Raw genomic sequence first — 21,865 nt, 5'->3', positions numbered from 1 at the left:
ACATGAGATCCTACTGTCAGTGCCCCCTCTACATATGTGCCAGTCTATAACCCACACATGAGATCCTACTGTCAGTGCCCCCTCTACATATGTGCCAGTCTATAACCCACACATGAGATCCTACTGTCAGTGCCCCCTCTACATATGTGCCAGTCTATAACCCACACATGAGATCCTACTGTCAGTGCCCTCTCCACATGTGCCAGTCTATAACCCATACATGGGATCCTACTGTCAGTGCCCTCTCCATATGTGCCAGTCTATAACCCATACATGAGATCCTACTGTCAGTGCCCTCTCCATATGTGCCAGTCTATAACCCACACATGAGATCCTACTGTCAGTGCCCTCTCCACATGTGCCAGTCTATAACCCATACATGAGATCCTACTGTCAGTGCCCCCTCTCCATATGTGCCAGTCTATAACCCATACATGAGATCCTACTGTCAGTACCCTCTCCATATGTGCCAGTCTATAACCCACACATGAGATCCTACTGTCAGTGCCCTCTCCATATGTGCCAGTCTATAACCCACACATGAGATCCTACTGTCAGTGCCCTCTCCATATGTGCCAGTCTATAACCCACACATGAGATCCTACTGTCAGTGCCCTCTCCATATGTGCCAGTCTATAACCCATACATGAGATCCTACTGTCAGTGCCCTCTCCATATGTGCCAGTCTATAACCCACACATGAGATCCTACTGTCAGTGCCCTCTCCATATGTGCCAGTCTATAACCCACACATGAGATCCTACTGTCAGTGCCCTCTCCATATGTGCCAGTCTATAACCCATACATGAGATCCTACTGTCAGTGCCTTCTCCATATGTGCCAGTCTATAACCCATACATGATATCCTACTGTCAGTGCCCTCTCCATATGTGCCAGTATATAACCCACACATGAGATCCTACTGTCAGTGCCCCCTCTACATATGTGCCAGTCTATAACCCACACATGAGATCCTACTGTCAGTGCCCTCTCCATATGTGCCAGTCTATAACCCACACATGAGATCCTACTGTCAGTGCCCCCTCTACATATGTGCCAGTCTATAACCCATACATGAGATCCTACTGTCAGTGCCCTCTCCATATGTGCCAGTCTATAACCCATACATGAGATCCTACTGTCAGTGCCCTCTCCATATGTGCCAGTCTATAACCCATACATGAGATCCTACTGTCAGTGCCCTCTCCATATGTGCCAGTCTATAACCCACACATGAGATCCTACTGTCAGTGCCCTCTCCATATGTGCCAGTCTATAACCCACACATGAGATCCTACTGTCAGTGCCCTCTCCATATGTGCCAGTGTATAACCCACACATGAGATCCTACTGTCAGTGCCCCCTCTCCATATGTGCCAGTCTATAACCCACACATGAGATCCTACTGTCAGTGCCCTCTCCATATGTGCCAGTCTATAACCCACACATGAGATCCTACTGTCAGTGCCCTCTCCATATGTGCCAGTCTATAACCCACACATGAGATCCTACTGTCAGTGCCCTCTCCATATGTGCCAGTGTATAACCCACACATGAGATCCTACTGTCAGTGCCCCCTCTCCATATGTGCCAGTCTATAACCCACACATGAGATCCTACTGTCAGTGCCCTCTCCATATGTGCCAGTCTATAACCCACACATGAGATCCTACTGTCAGTGCCCCCTCTCCATATGTGCCAGTGTATAACCCACACATGAGATCCTACTGTCAGTGCCCTCTCCACATGTGCCAGTCTATAACCCACATATGAGGTCCTACTGTCAGTGCCCCCTCTCCACATGTGCTAGTCTATAACCCACACATGAGATCCTACTGTCAGTGCCCCCTCTCCATATGTGCCAGTCTATAACCCACACATGAGATCCTACTGTCAGTGCCCTCTCCATATGTGCCAGTGTATAACCCACATATGAGATCCTACTGTCAGTGCCCTCTCCATATGTGCCAGTCTCAAACCCACACATGAGATCCTACTGTCAGTGCCCTCTCCATATGTGCCAGTGTATAACCCACACATGAGATCCTACTGTCAGTGCCCTCTCCATATGTGCCAGTGTATAACCCACATATGAGATCCTACTGTCAGTGCCCTCTCCACATGTGCCAGTTTATAACCCACACATGAGATCCTACTGTCAGTGCCCTCTCCATATGTGCCAGTCTATAACCCACACATGAGATCCTACTGTCAGTGCCCTCTCCATATGTGCCAGTGTATAACCCACATATGAGATCCTACTGTCAGTGCCCCCTCCATATGTGCCAGTCTATAACCCACACATGAGATCCTACTGTCAGTGCCCTCTCCACATGTGCCAGTCTATAACCCACATATGAGATCCTACTGTCAGTGCCCCCTCTACATATGTTCCAGTCTATAACCCACACATGAGATCCTACTGTCAGTGCCCCCTCTCCATATGTGCCAGTCTATAACCCACACATGAGATCCTACTGTCAGTGCCCTCTCCATATGTGCCAGTGTATAACCCACATATGAGATCCTACTGTCAGTGCCCTCTCCATATGTGCCAGTCTCAAACCCACACATGAGATCCTACTGTCAGTGCCCTCTCCATATGTGCCAGTGTATAACCCACACATGAGATCCTACTGTCAGTGCCCTCTCCATATGTGCCAGTGTATAACCCACATATGAGATCCTACTGTCAGTGCCCTCTCCACATGTGCCAGTTTATAACCCACACATGAGATCCTACTGTCAGTGCCCTCTCCATATGTGCCAGTCTATAACCCACACATGAGATCCTACTGTCAGTGCCCTCTCCATATGTGCCAGTGTATAACCCACATATGAGATCCTACTGTCAGTGCCCCCTCCATATGTGCCAGTCTATAACCCACACATGAGATCCTACTGTCAGTGCCCTCTCCACATGTGCCAGTCTATAACCCACATATGAGATCCTACTGTCAGTGCCCCCTCTACATATGTTCCAGTCTATAACCCACACATGAGATCCTACTGTCAGTGCCCTCTCCACATGTTCCAGTTTATAACCCACACATGAGATCCTACTGTCAGTGCCCTCTCCACATGTGCCAGTCTATAACCCACACATGAGACCCTACTGTCAGTGCCCTCTCCACATGTGCTAGTCTATAACCCACATATGAGATCCTACTGTCAGTGCCCCCTCTACATATATGCCAGTCTATAACCCACACATGAGATCCTACTGTCAGTGCCCCCTCTACATATGTGCCAGTCTATAACCCACACATGAGATCCTACTGTCAGTGCCCCCTCTACATATGTGCCAGTCTATAACCCACACATGAGATCCTACTGTCAGTGCCCCCTCTCCATATGTGCCAGTCTATAACCCACACATGAGATCCTACTGTCAGTGCCCCCTCTCCATATGTGCCAGTCTATAACCCACACATGAGATCCTACTGTCAGTGCCCCCTCTACATATGTGCCAGTCTATAACCCACACATGAGATCCTACTGTCAGTGCCCCCTCTACATATGTGCCAGTCTATAACCCACACATGAGATCCTACTGTCAGTGCCCCCTCTACATATGTGCCAGTCTATAACCCACACATGAGATCCTACTGTCAGTGCCCCCTCTACATATGTGCCAGTCTATAACCCACACATGAGATCCTACTGTCAGTGCCCCCTCTCCATATGTGCCAGTCTATAACCCACACATGAGACCCTACTGTCAGTGCCCCCTCTCCATATGTGCCAGTCTATAACCCACACATAAGACCCTACTGTCAGTGCCCTCTCCATATGTGCCAGTTTATAACCCACACATGAGATCCTACTGTCAGTGCGCTCTCCATATGTGCCAGTCTATAACCCACACATGAGATCCTACTGTCAGTGCCCCCTCTACATATGTGCCAGTTTATAACCCACACATGAGATCCTACTGTCAGTGCCCCCTCTACATATGTGCCAGTCTATAACCCACACATGAGATCCTACTGTCAGTGCCCCCTCTACATATGTGCCAGTCTATAACCCACACATGAGATTCTACTGTCAGTGCCCTCTCCATATGTGCCAGTCTATAACCCATACATGAGATTCTACTGTCAGTGCCCTCTCCATATGTGCCAGTCTATAACCCATACATGAGATCCTACTGTCAGTGCGCTCTCCATATGTGCCAGTCTATAACCCACACATGAGATCCTACTGTCAGTGCCCTCTCCATATGTGCCAGTCTATAACCCACACATGAGATCCTACTGTCAGTGCCCTCTCCATATGTGCCAGTCTATAACCCATACATGAGATCCTACTGTCAGTGCCCTCTCCATATGTGCCAGTCTATAACCCACACATGAGATCCTGCTGTCAGTCAGGGCTGTGGAGTCGGAGTCGGTGCTCATTTTGGTGGAGTCGGAGTTGGAGTCGGTATAAAATGGACCGACTCCGACTCCTAAAATATATAATAAATTGGGTACAGTAATTCAATGCAGGATGTGCTGAATATTTTTTCATAGGAGTTTGGGAAAGTTATGAAATGTCCTATAAATGGCTGTTCTATTCCTGATCTAAGGCTACATTCACACACAGCGTTTTTCCTGTGTTTTTTGAGGATACGTTTTTCAGCTGCAAAAGCTGATCATCTTTTTAAAAAACTGCATCACCTGAAAGGTTTTTGAGCTCATAGATAATGTTTTCAATAGCAAAAGCAGATTAGAAATCTGCTCTATCTATCCATTTATCCATATCTGTCTATCCATATCGTATTTGTACCAAAAAGAATGTAAACCGGGTAGTACACCAATATATATTCTGTTCTATCTAAATATCTTGATTATTGGATCATAAAAATGATTAAATGTCTGAGGTTCACATTGTACTACAATAAATTTTTCACTTAAATATAAGCAATATGTGTGGGAGTCGGAGTCGGAGTTGGAGTCGGTGTAAGGGAAATTGAGGAGTCGGAGTCGCAGGTTTGGCTTACCGACTCCACAGCCCTGCTGTCAGTGCCCTCTCCATATGTGCCAGTCTATAACCCACACATGAGATCCTACTGTCAGTGCCCTCTCCATATGTGCCAGTCTATAACCCACACATGAGATCCTACTGTCAGTGCCCTCTCCAAATGTGCCAGTCTATAACCCACACATGAGATCCTACTGTCAGTGCCCTCTCCATATGTGCCAGTCTATAACCCACACATGAGATCCTACTGTCAGTGCCCTCTCCATATGTGCCAGTCTATAACCCACACATGAGATCCTACTGTTAGTGCCCTCTCCATATGTGCCAGTCTATAACCCACACGAGATCCTACTGTCAGTGCCCTCTCCATATGTGCCAGTCTATAACCCACACATGAGATCCTACTGTCAGTGCCCTCTCCATATGTGCCAGTGTATAACCCACATATGAGATCCTACTGTCAGTGCCCCCTCCATATGTGCCAGTCTATAACCCACACATGAGATCCTACTGTCAGTGCCCTCTCCACATGTGCCAGTCTATAACCCACATATGAGATCCTACTGTCAGTGCCCCCTCTACATATGTGCCAGTCTATAACCCACACATGAGATCCTACTGTCAGTGCCCTCTCCACATGTGCCAGTTTATAACCCACACATGAGATCCTACTGTCAGTGCCCTCTCCACATGTGCCGGTCTATAACCCACACATGAGACCCTACTGTCAGTGCCCTCTCCATATGTGCCAGTCTATAACCCACACATGAGATCCTACTGTCAGTGCCCTCTCCATATGTGCCAGTCTATAACCCACACATGAGATCCTACTGTCAGTGCCCTCTCCATATGTGCCAGTCTATAACCCACACATGAGATCCTACTGTCAGTGCCCTCTCCATATGTGCCAGTCTATAACCCACACATGAGATCCTACTGTCAGTGCCCTCTCCATATGTGCCAGTCTATAACCCACATATGAGATCCTACTGTCAGTGCCCCCTCTACATATGTGCCAGTCTATAACCCACACATGAGATCCTACTGTCAGTGCCCTCTCCATATGTGCCAGTCTATAACCCACACATGAGATCCTACTGGGATTGCAGTGGGTGAGGTGAGGTCCTGGACAAATGGCTAAGCCCTGGGATTGCAGTGTCAGGGGTGAGGGCCAGGACAATGGATAATCAGGAAGACCATGTACATACTTGTTATCTGGCCTCCCATTGTGCTGCCCACTTTAATCTCCCCACACACTTCCCTTATCACCTCCAGTTCCTCTCTGAGCCTCACTCCCTGCTAATTAGCATGCAAAATGGATTTTTGCAAGCAAGGTGATTATGTAATCAACATTAAGTTGCTTTTATATTTATGACATTAGTTTGGGCTATAAAATTCTGATGACAGGTTTTCTTTAAGCTGCTTGAAATATTTTGAATTTAATTTAATGGAATAGCTAATAAAACATTATTTGTTTATTTCATAAAGGTTCATCACCAGTAACAGACTGCAAATAATTTTGCAGCATTTGGTAAGTACACAATTTTCATCTCGCTTAAAATACATTGACTTACCGTATTTTGCGTATTATATGACGCACCGGATATAAGACACACCCAAAATATTGAGGGGGAAATAGGGAAAAAAAACCCCTTTTTTCATAAAATGGTGGTGCCTCTTATAATCAATGCGTCTTATTGCTTACCAGGTGTGATGGCTGCAGTGAGCGGGGTCCCAGGGTCGCTGGTGGAGGAGGCAAGAGCGTTGCTGCAGGCCGCAGGCTGTTATGAGTGGGTGTTACGATGTGTTCTGCTGTGGGTGAAAATGACTGCGGTGCTCTGTGGTGCGGGGGTCTCCACATGCATTTTGTGAAAGCACGGAAGCCCCGCATATCCATTACTGCAATGCGGTGGCCTCCGGGAAAATGGATGCCGGGGCGGTGCATGCTCAGATTGAGATCTCGGCAATGAAATCTCTGGTGCTGAGATTTCGTCTCCTGAGGCTAGTTTCACGCTTGCGCCGTTTTGCGCAGTGTTTCAAGCGCACATGAAACGCTTGCAAAAACTGCTTGTAAACGCTTGTAAATGCTGCGATTTTTCGTCGCATCATCGTGCGCGTTACGACAAAAAATGCAGCGTTTGTATGTGTTTTCAAGCGTTTTTCCATGCGTTTGCGTTTTTTATGCGCATTGGTTGTGTAGATGTCACATTTCACAGGAGGAAAATCCTTGAAAAATTCTTGCAACAAACTCCACCAATGGGACATCAGTGGGCTTGTGTTATGGGAATTCTTTATATAGACCCTGTTTACAGCCGAATTCTTCACATTTGCTTGCATTTTCCTTTATGAAACATGGATCTGCGCTGGAAGAGTTTTCATTTAACTTGGATCTGGACATCGCGCTGGCTCAGGCTTATGCAGTTGCTTGCCAGCAACAAAGGGAGAGACAGAGATAGCGAAGACGGCAGCGGCGGCGTTTTTGGATACATCCGATAATTGAACTCCGGGAGAGCCGTGGAGCATACTACACCCTCTACAGCGAGCTCCAGGCAAACTCGGAGAAATTTACTGATATCTGATATACCCGGATGTCCCAACAAAGCTTCAGTGATTTGCTTGGTCGTGTCCAAGAAGCCATCCGGAGACAGGATACACAGCTCCGTCATGCGATTCCTCCTGAGGAACGGCTCCTGGTCACATTACAGTACGTAATATTGCAAAACCAATGGCTGCATAATTTTCTTTGTTGTGACATCTACTATTCCAAAGCTGGCAGAATTATTGTTCTGCAATGTAGTAAACAAAAGGTTGCAGATTTATTTTTATGCCATGCCGGGTTTTGTGGGACGTTCTCTATCCTGAATTTATGCCCCTGCCCACCGCAGAAAAGTGGATGGAAATAGCTGACAAAATCTGTACAGTCTGCAATTTCCCCAACTGTCTGGGAGCGGTTGATGGGAAACACATCCGGATTATCAAACCAAAAAGAACTGGCTCTGAGTACTATAACTATAAAAAGTACTTTTCTTCAGTACTCATGGCCATTGCAGATGCAGACTGTATTTTTGTTGCAGAGGACAGTGGGGCATTTTATTTACCTGGTATTTCAATAAAGATTTGTGATTTTTTTTTAACCACAATAGACCTAGGACTTTTTGCATTGCTTTTTTCTTTTGGTTTATAGACATTAGATTTAAGAATACTCACATTTTGGCTGCTGCAGCTTGGATCCAAAGATGGAATGTTGTCTTGTCTCTTCAAGGCTGTCTGTAGAGTAGTGGTCTGACAGTGCAGACACCTTCTTTTATCTAGACTCCTCTCAAACAATGTTGCTTGTGTAGGGGGTGGTTTAAACAAGTGTCTAGACATGTGCACGCATGCGACCCCATAGACTGTAATGTTATTTTTTTGCGCATTCCGTGCGCATGCGCTTTTTTTACGAGGTTGGGCGGAACAAAAAATGCAAGATGTAGCGTCTGGGCGCACACCTGGAAAATGCGCAGAGCACAAAACCGCTGATGACCGGGTGCAAGTGCTAGACCCTGCGCCCGCCATGTTAAAGGCAGGGGAGCATTGCGCATGCGACCGATAGCGCAGGGTGCGCTGCGTGATAAAACGCTAATGTGAAACCAGCCTGAGATCTCAGGATGAGATCTTGTTGCCGAGTTCTCAATCTGAGCAGGCACTGCTCCTGGCGGCCATTTTCCCAAAGGCCACCGCATCGCAGTAATGGATATGCGGGGGGGCTCCCGACTTTCACAAAATGCTGGCAGAGCCCCCTGCACCACAGCCATTTTCACCGCAGCAGCGCACATCGCAACACCCCCTCATCCCAGCCTGCGGACTGCAGCAACGCGCCACTCTTTCCTCTTAAATTTGGGGAAATAAGTGCGTCTTATAATCCGAAAAATACGGTACTTATTTATTGTCATCACTTTGATCCCTCACCACCCCGGCCTTTATGACACAGCAACATTTTGTTTTATCCCTGCCTTCTTGAGAGCCTTAATGGAGCTGTGTGAGTGCTTATTTCTTGCTGATTGAATTGGTGTTTTCTTTGGTGCCATTATGGGGTATATAATGAATTTTTATTATAGTGCATTTTTTTTTAGGGGTGGAGGAGATGTGCTTTAACTTTCTGAAATCTAAATGTAATCACCAGATGGGTTAAATAATTAATATTTTCTTAATTGTGTGCTTGGGGTCTATTTTGAATGTTCAGTTTAGAATCTCTAAAAATCTTCAGCTATTTACGGACCAAGTAAGTTGGTTTTATAAAATGCTATTTACACGCATTGTGAAAAAATCTACATGAAAATTAAAGATTTGTCCCAGTTGTATGCGTTGTAATGGAGTAGGGTGAAATTTGCAAAGAAATTTGCAAGTAACACGTGCAGATTCTGTCTTGGGGTATGTGCACACGTTGTGGATTCGTCTGCGGATCTGCAGCAGTTTTCCATGTGGTGTACAGTACCATGTTATCCTAAGGAAAATAAAAACCGCTCTGCACATGCTGCGGAAAATTCCATGCGGAAACGCAGCGGTTTATTTTCCGCAGCACATTCAATTCTTTGTGCGGATTCCGCAGCGTTTTTACACCTTTTGCATTCTAGGAATCCGCAGGTGTAAAAACGCAGGTGAAATCCGCACTAAATCCGTAAGAAATCTGCAGTAAATCTGCATGTAAAACGCAGGCATTTTGACCTGTGGGTTCTGCAGATTCTGCACGGAAAAATCCGGACACGAATCCACAGCGTGCGCACATACCCTAAAGATTTGTTGCCGGTTTGTGACCAAATCTGCAGCAGAATTTTCTGCAACATGTGATCATGGCCTTGGATGAATAATTTGAGAAATGTAATTTCCAAAATAGTGTGTAGGAAAGCGAGTTAGGTTAGGGTTAAATTCTAGCACTACAGGTCCTGATTCAATGGACCTGGATAGCTATAACTAGAGTCACACAATGTGTTCACTGTTCTATCAGCTAATCAAGCTGAGCCGAGTGGGTTGTGTTGGACCTGGAGAGAGACAAGGTAGAAAAGAAAAGAGACTGCGCACGCAGTGTGCACCAAACTGCAACTATTGTGCACACATTGAGTATTTGGTGAGTTTTTACCCCAGTATTTGTAAGCCAAAACCAGGAGTGTAATGGTCAGAGGAAAAGCATAATAGAAACGGAGGCTTGCTTTCCTCAACACACATGGACAGAGAAAAGAAACTGGCTTGACATTTAACTCCCCTCCCGCCACACGATGGAGGTGGAGATATGGTGGGTAGGCTTCCCGCCCAACTCTGACCTACCCACCATGAAAGCCATGCCCATATAACAACAGGATTGCTCTCAGCACATACCATGCTGGAGAAAACACTTATGGCTTTCACATCACACAGGGAAGCCATCTTTGTGACACATATCTCCCCTCATATACGACACCAGTGACCCTGTCACAAGAGATATGCAATGTTGTAACCTCTGATATTAGGTAAATTCTTTCCTCCCCAGGTTTTTGTGGCCATCAGTTTTCTGTGGCTAATACAGGCTCTTTTGCTTCTCCATATAAACTGAGATATTGCTTTATTTAACAAGTTAACGACTTGCCCTCCCCAAGGGTGGTTTCCATGTTAATGACCGGGACTATTTTTACAATTCTGACTACTGTTCCTTTATGAGGTAATAACTCTGGAACGCTTCCATGGATCCTGGCAAATTTTTAGCTTGTTTTTTTAGTGACATATTGCACTTCACGTTAGTGGTAAAATTTCTTCGATATAACTTGCGTTTATTTGTGTAAAAAAAATGGAATTTGTCGAAAATTTAGCAATTTTCAAACTTTGAGTTTTTATGCTCTTAAATCATAGAAATAGGTCACCCAAAATAGTTCCTAAATAACATTTCCCACATGTCTACTTTACGTCAGCACAATTTTTGAAACAACTTTTTTTCATTAAGAAGTTATAAGGGTTAAACGTTGACCAGCGATTTCTCATTTTTCCAACAAAATTTACAAAAATCGTTGAGGGGTCCATATGGCAGAAAATACCCAAAAGTGTGTCACGGATGTGGTTTGTGGAACCACTGTGCTACGGACCGCAGAGAGCCTGGGGAGCATAACTAAGCAATCACCAGACCGTACATTAGAGCCTCTGATGGGGAGGTTAGACTTGGCTCCCAATGAACCCCAGGTGCCACTCCAGGACAGACCAACAGTCACGCAGCAGCTGGACCCAGAAGGACAGACTGGATGGAGCAACAGGCAGAGCTTGTATCAGAGTGCAGCTGACCAAGTTCATATCTGAGTGCAGCAGACAGCGTTTGCATCTGAATGCAGCAAGCACGATTTGCACTGGTATGCAACCTTACACCACATAGACTGTAAACAAGAAGGTTACTAAGGCACCTCCCCAGTGGGGAGGAAGCCATATATACATATCCAAAAAGAGAAGAAAGTTCATTCGGCACACCAGCATAAATGAAAAAACTTTATAAGGCTATTATGCCATATTTAAAATCCAGAAAAACTGCACCAGGACTAAGGGTGCCTTTGTGCACCAGAAACACGTCAGGTGTTTTTCTGCATTTTAAAAATGGCATAATAGCCTAATAAAGTTTTTTCATTTATGCTGGTGTGCCGAACGAACATTCGTGCACCCATCTGTGGATTAATGAACTCAGCCCAGGGTGGTTTTCCATTTGGATGCGATGCAAGCTCCCAGTCCTCCCTCTCCTGCAATATATACATAATGTCTCACAGCCATTGGCTGGGGAGGAAAGAGCAAGTGCACGTGTTGACCCTTTAAGTGCGGGAGCACGCTTGCATGTGCCCTAAGGACATGGTTAGAGGACTGGCTGGAAGCATGCAGAGCATGGGGAGGGGAAGAACTGTCTGCAGCACGGGTGAGTGAAGAGACATGCTGGAGACCCTGCCTGTCAGAGCATGACTCTGGCGTGGTGCTAACAAAGTGACACCATTATAAAAACCACCCCTCAAGCTGATCAAAACCATATTCAAGAAGTTTATTAACCCTTCAGGTGTTTCATAGGAATTAATGGAATGTGAAAGGAAAAAAATTAACATTTAACTTTTTTTTCTCTAAAATGTAACAGACTATTTTTTTTTTTTTTTTTTTTTTTTTTTTTTAGTTTGACAAGGGTAACAGGAAAAAAATGAACCCCAAAATTTATAATGCAATTTCTCCTGAACATGCTGATACCCAATATATGGAGAGCATTCACTGTTTAGGCGCAAGGCAGAACTCGGAAGAGAAGGAGCGCAGTTTGACTTTTTCCATGCAAAATTGTCTGGCTTTGAGATCGGATGCCATGTCGCGTTTGGAGAGGCCTTGATGTGCCTAAACAGTGAAAACAGCTCACAAGTGACCTCATTTTGGAAACTAGACCCCCCCCAAGGAACTTATCTAGATGTGTGGTGAGCAATGTGAACCCCCAAGTGTTTCACTGAAGTTTTTAATGCAGAGCCGTGAAAATAAAAAATCATATTTTTTCCACAAAAATGAGCTTTTAGCCAACAATTTATTTTCAAAAGGGTAACAGTAGAATTTGGACCCCACAAGTTGTTGTCCAATTTGTCCTGAGTACGCTGATACCCCATATGTGTGAGAAAACTACTGTTTGGGCTCACGTCGGAGCTCAGAAGGGAAGTAATGACGTTTTGGAATACAGACTTTGATGGTATAGTCTGCGGGCGTCATGTTGTATTTGCAGAGCCGCTGATATGCCTAAACAGAAGAAAACCCCTCAAAAGTGACCCAATTTTTTAAACTAGACAACACAAGGAACCTATCTAGATGTGCCTAAACAGTGGCAATGCTCAAGTGGCCCCTTTTTGGAACTAATCTACTGTTTCCTGTTTTATCTGAATTTTATAATGTAGTGACATAGGTCAGTTGTGTAGTGTTCCTCAGGTTTCATATGTCAGTTGTGTAAGTCAGAAGTGAATTTAGTAGTGCATGGAGGTGTGGTTCAGTCTGAAGCGTTCTTTAATACACAGGCCAGGTTTATTGGGGCACGTGTCACATTGATAAATGGTGTCCTTGTGTATTACCCTCTTGTAACATTCTCGGCACCTCTTTTGTGACTTACCTTTTTTTCCACTTTAAGGGACCTCCCCTGGGAAATGTTGACCTGGTACGATACGAGCACCTTCTGTTCCGGAAGTCTGGAGCCCGCTCCTTCCTGACTGCTAGGCCTGGAACTGAAGGTACAATGTATCGATCTTGCCTGCACATCATGACAGCAGGAAAGCGTTGAGCATTGCCATCTGTACGATGCGCACGGCCAGCTTTTTAAACCACACCTTGGCTTTTCTCAAAGCACTGTATGGCTGGAGGACTTGATCATAGAGATCAACGCCTCCCCCCATGTTTTGGTTGTACCCCAGTACACAGTCTAGTTTGCAGACTTGTGCAGAGGTACCTCATGCAGTGCTCGGTGTGCTGCCATCACCATGTATGGTGGTCAAGAAAAAGACATCCCTCTCTGCTGTCACTCCTTTTGAGCATCTGCCCAATCAGCGTTTTTGGGAGGCATCTCCGATTTTTGTGGACAGTACCGCAGGCTGCGGTACCTCGCGCAGAGAGGGATTTGAAGAGTGGGATGCTGGTATAAAAGTTATCCACGTAGAGGTGATAAACGGAAGGCTGTGATTGGTGCATGTGATCAGACATCTGTGAGGTAAGTGTTTTTCCAGAACTTTCCAGCAGGAAAACCTGTGCTGGGCTGCTGAGTGGACTACAAGTTCCAGACACTCTAAGCGAGGCCTGCAGAGCTTATTGAGGGCTGTTAAGATCAAGGCTGCAGATAAGTCCATAGTTAAATGCAATTTCATAGTTTAACATTAGAGCATAGTTTGGTGTTTTCTTTACCAGCTTCAATTGTTTATTTTTGTTCTGCTTTTATCTGTACTGTTATCTTTATTGAATATGTGCTCCATGGAAAATGCCATCAGGTGTGCATCTTGTGAGATGTATTCATGCCATGAACAGCCGTTTGAGGGTGAATATGTCTGCCCCCGATGCAAGCGAGTCGCATGTTTGGAAGCCCAGGTAATGGATCTAAATGTGCAACTGGCATCACTCTGAAGCATTGCAAACCTGAATAGGAGCTCACTGAGCTTGTGCTGGCTTGGGCCAGTGATATGGAGGAGAGTGGAGGTGGGGAAGATCAGGAAAGACAAGGAAGCAGCTGGGTAAATGTTACAAGAAGGAGTAGGGAAAAAAGTGCCATGTGTCTGCGGTGTTCAGTCACCCAGTACGTTTGTGGAAAAGGATTAATGGCATCAGGTACTTGTACACCTAGAGCCAAGTCTGATGGCAACTGGCCTTGTCGGCAGAGCATCAGATAAAATGGAGCATGACCAGTGGAGCAATGGGTGGTGTTATTGCAGATGTGGACAAGATCTTTCAGAATCTCAGGCCACTCAGTTCCCTTCGTGGCAGAAGTGGTTTGCAGCATACCAATGATGACTTGGTTTACTCTTTCAGATAGTCCGTTACCTTGTGGATGGTAAGCAGTAGTGGGCAGTTTCTTGCAATCTCTGTACTTGCACAACTTGTGGAAAAGTTTAGATTCAAAGGCAGGTCGCGATCAGTGAAGATGTGGTATGGACATCCATACTGTTGGACGAACTCGGTATAGAAGACTTCAGCTACAGTTTTGGCTGTAAGATCTTTGACAGGAGCAATAGCGGCAAGCTTTGTGTAATGGTTCGCTATTGTGAGGGCTTATATACTGTATATAGCCAGAGCGAGTTGGACCCAATTACACATGATCAAGAGCAACAATTTCTCCTGGTTTTTGTGACTTGATAGGGTGTAGGGGAACTTTTTGATTTCTGAATCCATATTTTGTGATGTTACATGTGGGACATTCTTAGCACTAACTTTCAATGTCTCCTCTCATACCAACCCATTAAAACCTTCGGCGGAAGATGGCTTCAGTTTTCTAGACACCGAAATGGCCAGAAAGATCATGATAGGCTTCAAGGATGACCCGTGCATCTCTCAGTGGAATGAGTATGGGGTGAAGTCTGTCGCCTGAGACAGGGTCCAAAGTGTTTCTCATTATGAGCCTTTTCTGGACAAATAGGCGTTTTCTCTGTCTCCAAAGGCGGGTAAGTTCCACATCAGGATAAGCTTGTCATAGCCGAGTTGGAACTCTTCCAGTAGTAAGGAAGTCATGGAGTTCTCCCAGGACTCTGCTCGCTTCTTGTAATTTCTTCCACAGGGAAGGTTATTGAAGAGGTTCAGCAGGTGGCCTGGAATGAGATTCTTCCTTTTCAGCAGAGGCAGTGGTGGTACTCTGTTGGTCAAACCTTGAGTAGAAAGGAGGCATGCCTCTTCCCAGATGTCATCTCACGGTAGTTTTCCAACAGGCAGTCGGGACAACGCATCAGTATTGACATTTGATTTGCCACTGCAGTAATTGACTGTGAATTTGTAGTTCACTAGGCATGAAGCCCACTGTTGTTGCATGGCTCCTAGCCGGGCAGTATCCAGGTGTGCTAGCCGATTATTGTCTGTGCAGACAGTGAAGGGCGTGGCAGCAAGGTAATCCTTGAATTTTTCTGTAACATCCTAGACAAGTGCAATCAGTTCAAGCTTGAATGAATTATAGTTATTGTCATTCTTCTCAGTTCCTCTGAGGCTGTGGTTGGTGTAAGCAATCACACGATCCTTGTTGTCCTGGACCTGGGACCAAACAGCACCTAGGCTTGGAGGCTGGCATTGGTATACAAAAGGGATGGCTGAGTGTAATCAGGATAGGCCAGGATAAGTGGTTCAGTAAAAAGGGTCTTCAGTGTCTGGAATGTTTGTTCTTGACGATTTGTCTTGTGGAATTAGGAGCCAATTTTGTCAGGGTCTGTCACCTAGGCTGTAGGATGCTCTGGTGCAGTACACTGCTCCCAGGTCATTGGAAGCCGCCATGTTTCTTTGCTATCTGGGTGGATAGACGCCTCAGGGAGAGGCATACACCAAATCTGCCCCCTGTTTCCCTAGCTAGGGAGGAGGACACACCGGTGCAGACGGATGAACCCATGCAGGTGGTAGAATTTTCTTCTCAAACAGGATTGCCTGCGGTTCGCCGTGGTGTGGGGGCCTGTTTCTTTTGTGGGCAGACTGGTCATTTTATCGGTGTTTGCCCAGCTCGCGCCAAAGTATCATCACCATCACATAAGCCACATCCACCCTGGTGGTGTGGAGGGAGGCAACCAGGGTGTGTATATTTCCTCCACTTTCTCTTAGTGTACCTTACCTGCTGAGGTGGTGGTTGGCGCAGTAAATAAGACTGTACCGGTGCTGGTGGACAGTGGAGCGCAAGTCAATTTGGTGGATGCTCGCTTTGTTCAAACCCATGGCCTGGTGGGTAGGACGCTAGTGAGACCTCTAAGCGTACAGGCCATTGACTCTGTTAGAATCTGTTCAGTTTGTGACTATCTGCCATTTTCTTGTAGTGTTATGGCTGCTGGTCTTTTTCCCCTGGTGCTGGGTTTGTCTTGTCAGGTGATTGTATCACCTTTTATTAACCTGCACCTGTCTCCCATTCCTTGCTGGACAACAGTGTTAATCCACTTGAAGTCTGGCTTGGAGCCTTGCTTTGCCTTCTGTGTGTTTAATTAGTGCAGTTCTGGGACCTCTGGTTCTGCTAGTCTTAGTTTCTGTTTTCAGTCTGTTTCTGCAGCATTCTCTTTGTTTTCTGTTAGGAGGTGACCCATTTTTGTACCCAGTCCTTAGATCTTTCAGGGATCCCCTTCCCCCTATCTATAGGTCTTCGCTTGAGATTAACCTAGGATTGTCGGTGGGTCTATTCATAAGGAATGGGTAGCCCACTCCATCGTAGTGCATCAGCCTAGTCGCAGTGCAGGGTCAGTTTTCCCTCCTCCAACCCTAGTCCTGTGCTGCAGTACCCTAACAGTTTGTCCAGCCCGAGAAAGTATTAAAAAAAAAAAAAACCCTCCCGGATTTCTGCAATATGAACAACGTTCAAGATCTCGCTCAACTCCTGCAACGGTTAACGTTGGAAGTTTCCAGCTTACAACAGCACGTGAGTAATTGCCCAGGGGTCCGCCCTGAAGAGCCTAAAGTGAGTTTGCCTGAATGTTTTTCTAGTAAGGCCTGTTTCACACATCCGTTTTTGTCCATCAGTCAAAATCCACCGTTTTGCAAAAAAAACGGATCCGCCATTTTTTTTTAGGCGGATCCGTTTTTTCCCCATTGAGTTGCATTACCGGTGGATCTTGACAGATGGCCATCCGTTGGATTCGTTTTTTTGCGGATCCGCCAAAATTTTGACGTCCGCCGACATTCCCGAACGGAGCATGTAACGTTTTTTTGGGCGGCAGGATCCGCACTTTTCACTCAGCCGGAAATTTAACCCTAAACTCTGTTCTGGCGGCTGAAAAATTCTCTCTCTCTTTCTCTCCCTCTCTCTCTCTCTTTTTCCACAGGAAGCGGTTCCTTTAAAATTCTTCCATTCACGGATCCATTAAAATAACGGTCCGGTGACAAACGTTGTGGTCAGTTCACCAACGGATCCGCTATCCGCCATTTTAGCGGATTTTGACTGAACACAAAAACTGATGTGTGGAACAGGCCTAAACGGCAAGAATTTTTTCCGTTCAAAAATGCATGTTTACTATATTTTCGGCTTAGACTCAGGTCTTCAGGGGCTGAATCACAGCGTGTGGGGATTATTATGTCCTTATTGCGAGGGGAGCCGCAAGTTTGGGCATTTTCATTGCATCCAGATGACCCTTGTTTGGTGTCAGTAGAAACATTTTTTTCTGCTATGGGGATAATATATGACGATCCGGATCCCCAATGTGAATCTTACTGTTTGCCACATGGGTTTTTTTTGCCTTCCTCTGGATCAACATGTTAGGGCAGGTTAGGACAGGATATGGGTTGAACTAGATGGGACTTAAAGTCTCCCTTCAACCTTAATAACTATGTTACTATGTTAGGTTGCTACAGCCGAGGCTAAACTCAGACGGCTGAAACAGGGTTCTGGTGACGCTGAGGGATATTGTACCCAGTTCAAACCATGGTCTGCAGAAGTCAGCTGGAATGATCCAGCACTCAAATGTCAGTTTTTAGCAGGTCTGAATTACAGGGTTAAAGACTTAGTCATTGCAATGCAGTTAGCCATCAGGGTGGATAGAAGATTGAGAGACAGGGAGGATGAGGAGAAGGCTTCAATTCTGCTGGGTCCTGTCTCTCAAGAGACCCCCATGGACTATGGGGAACCAATGCAACTTGGCGCAATATCCTCTCATTCCCAGGAAAGGGAGAGAAGGTTCTCTGAGGAGCTATGCCTTTATTGTGGTAAGACTGGCCATTTTATCAAGCAATGTGAAAGTCGCATAAGTCAGGAAAAGGAAAAAAATAAGGGGTCAGAGTAACCCTCCCGTTCATATTGCATTTTTACCGTCCGCAGGAGTTTCTTTTTCTGGTAGTTGTATTTGTCATGGTCATACTATGGATTTTCAAGTGATGGCGGACTGTGGGTCTGCACTGAATTTGATCGATCAACAATTTCTAGACAAGTATAATATTGAGTCTGTACCTTTATCATCCCCTTTTCCTGTAGTGGCGATTGATAACACTCCGCTAGAGCATGGGTGCGTTTCTTGAAAGGTCACCGGGTTTCCACTCACTGTGAATATGGAGCACCAGGAATTTTTAGATTTGTTTGTACTTGATAAATTGGCTTTTCCAGTCGTCCTGGGGTTACCCTGGTTAAAAGCGCACAATCCTGTACTGGACTGGTCGTCAAATACTATAAGATCCTGGGGTCAAGGGTGTTATGGGAAATGTTGTGATGTACACATCGCTGCTGTGGTGAAAAATGAGCTACCTGAAGCCATTCAGGAATTCTGGAAACTATTTTCTGAAGTTGAGTCACAAGCTCTACCACAATAATGAAGCCTAGGTGCACTACTGATGAGGGTTGGTCTATTTATAAGCGGGTGCAATGCCAGTGGCAGGCAAAATAGACAACCGAAGAAAAAGTACCACTGTAGGGAATGCACACCACAATACTAAGTGAAAAGGCAAAACTTTATTAACAATAACAATTTAAAACATACTTAAAACCAAAGCAAAGTTCCCCCCATGCGTGATATAATAATCACAGGCAAAAAATGGAGAAATAATAAATCCTGAGTATGAATGTCATTCATACTCAGGATTTATTTTTTCTCCATTTTTTGATAATTACATGTTACAGTCCAGGGGCCATCTGTCTATAGCATTGCATTTATTGCCTGTGATTATTATATCACGCATGGGGGGAGCTTTGCTTTGGTTTTAAGTATGTTTTAAACTGTTATTGTTAATAAAGTTTTGCCTTTTTACTTAGTATTGTGGTGCGCACAGGCTCTACCACCGCACAGAGATTACGATTGCGCTATTGAGTTCGTCCCAGGTGCCACTCTTCCTAAGAGTCGTTTATTTAATCTGATGATCCCCGAGAGGGAGGCCTTAAAGGAATACCTGCAGACTAGCCTTGCTGCAGGTCATATAAGACCCTCCAAGTCCCCTGTGGCTGTGGGATTCTTTTTTGTCAAAAAGGAAGATGGGGTCTTAGGCCATGTTTGGATTTCAGGGAGATTAACAAGATCACTGTGCGCAATCCTTACCCCTTGCCACTAATTCTGGATTTGTTTAACTAATTAGTTGGAGCCAAGCGGTTCTCTAAGATTGATCTCCGTGGGGCATATAATTTGCTGTGGATTAAAGAAGGCGATGAATGGAAGGCAGCCTTTAATACCCCAGAAGGTCATTTTGAGTGCCTAGTAATGCCTTTCGGCCTTACAAATGCTCCGGCTTTCTTTCAAAATTTCATTAATGACATTCTGAGGCCGTTGATCGGTAGGAGTGTTATCGTTTATTTGGATAATATTTTGATCTTCTCGCCTGATCTGGAGTCGCATTGGCGGAGAGTCCGTGAGGTTCTGCAGATTCTGAGAGAAAACACACTCTTTGCTAAACTGGAGAAATGCAAGTTTGCGGTACAGAAAATTAGCTTTTTGGGGTACATTATTTCCAGTGATGGGTTTGAGATGGACCCGGTGAAGATTCAGGCGGTATTGGAGTGGCCTAGACCTGAATGCTTGAAGTCAATTCAGAGATTCTTGGTGTTTGCTAATTATTACAGAAAATTTATAAAGAATTTTTCTGTTATCGCCAAACCCTTTACTGATCTGACTAAGAAGGGTGCCAATATTGTCCAATGGTCCCCTGAGGCTGTTGGCCTTTGAGCATCTCAAGGAGAAGTTTAGCTCTGCTCCTGTGTTGATCCAGACAGAAGAGACTAAGCCCTTTTTGGTAGAGGTGGATGCCTCATCAGTAAGAGTGGGCGCTGTTCTGTCACAGGAGGGAGAGGATGGGGTACATCCCTGTGCGTTCTTCTGTAAGAAATTTTCGGAGGCGGAGCTCAACTACGATGTTGGGAACCGAGAATTGCTGGCTATTAAACTTGCGTTTGAGCATTGGCGACATTTTTGGAGGGCGCTAGACATCCTATACAAGTCTTCACTGATCATAAGAATCTGATCTATCTGGATGCTGCTAAACATTTGAATGCTCGTCAAGCTAGGTGGGCATTGTTTTTTGCCAGTTTCCATTTCTTTGTGATATATATCCCTGGGACAAAGAATGTTAAAGCTGATGCTTTGTCTCGAAGTTTCTCCCCAGCGGTTAATACTAAAAAGGAGGAATCTATTCTGCTGAACGGGGTGGTGGTGGCAGCTTTAGGTTCCGAGTTGGAAAATAGCATTCTTAAAGCCCACGATGCAGCACCAACCAACACTCCGTTTGGGAAATTATTTGTGCCTAAAGCCCTGAGGAGAGCTTTGTTTACGGAATGTCATGAGTCTTGTTTGGCGGGTCATCCAGGGATTGCTGAAACTAGAAAGTCGATCGGTCGTAATTTCTGGTGGCCGGGGTGGCTAAGAAATCGTCACGTGAGTGCGTTAGTGTACCGTGTGCGCTAGGTCTAAGGCTTCTCATGCTCCAGCTGCAGAGTTGCTGTGCCCATTAGAGGTTCCTAGTTCCCCATGGACGCATCTTGCAATGGATTTTATCACCGACCTGCCGGTCTCTGAGGGTTTTTCTGTCATCTGGGTTGTGGTAGACAGGTTTATTAAGATGTGTCGTCTGGTCCCGTTCAATAAATTACCCTGCGCTAAGACACTTGCCAGAGCATTTGTGAAAGAGATTGTCAGACTCCATGGTGTCCCCACGGACATTGTCTCCAATAGGGGCCCACAGTTAGTGGCTCGATTTTGGCGTGCCTTCTGTTACAGACTTAAGATTCACTTGTCATTTTCGTCTGGCTGTCATCCGGTGTCCAATGGACAGACCAAGAGGAAGAACCAGGATGTTGAGCACTTTATGAGATGTTTTGGAGCAGACTATCAGGAGATGTGGTCGGAATATCTACCATTAGCTGAGTTTGCTCTCAATAATCATATGTATTCTTCGGCTGGGTGTTCTTTTTTTGTTGTACTGGGAAGCATCAATCATAGAATCATAGAATCGTAGAGTTGGAAGGGACCTCCTGGGCCATCTGGTCCAACCCCCTGCTCAAAGCAGGATTCGCTAAATCATCCCAGTCAGATGTCTGTCCAGCCTCTGTTTGAAGACTTCCATTGAAGGAGAACTCACCACTTCTCGTGGCAGCCTGTTCCACTCATTGATCACTCTAACTGTCAAAAAGTTTTTTCTAATATCTAATCTGTGTCTCCTCCCATTCAGTTTCATCCCATTGCTTCTAGTCTTTCCTTGTGCAAATGAGAATAAAGTTGATCCTTCTACAATGTGACAGCCCTTTAGATATTTGTAGACAGCTATTAAGTCTCCTCTCAGTCTTCTCTTTTGC

General features: G+C 45.4%; 1 protein-coding gene across 9 annotated transcripts in view; it reads left to right on the top strand.

The window, feature by feature from the left end:
* HIBCH (3-hydroxyisobutyryl-CoA hydrolase) overlaps window positions 1–21,865 on the top strand; it is a 536,626-nt gene that overhangs the window by 38,349 nt on the left and 476,412 nt on the right. For 8 of the 9 annotated variants that reach the window (XM_073558177.1, XM_073558173.1, XM_073558174.1 and 5 more), the window contains exon 2: window positions 6,454–6,496. The exons of the other annotated variant lie outside the window; for it this stretch is intronic. In XM_073558177.1, the coding sequence (XP_073414278.1) occupies window positions 6,454–6,496 (43 nt within the window). The remainder of the gene's footprint in view (window positions 1–6,453; window positions 6,497–21,865) is intronic. 9 annotated transcript variants of the gene reach the window in all.

The sequence above is a fragment of the Dendrobates tinctorius genome, unplaced genomic scaffold (genome assembly GCF_039654945.1).
Source record: "Dendrobates tinctorius isolate UK_male_01 unplaced genomic scaffold, ASM3965494v1 ptg000254l, whole genome shotgun sequence".
Classification (NCBI taxonomy): domain Eukaryota; kingdom Metazoa; phylum Chordata; class Amphibia; order Anura; family Dendrobatidae; genus Dendrobates; species Dendrobates tinctorius.
This window is presented reverse-complemented; position numbering and strand designations above follow the sequence as displayed.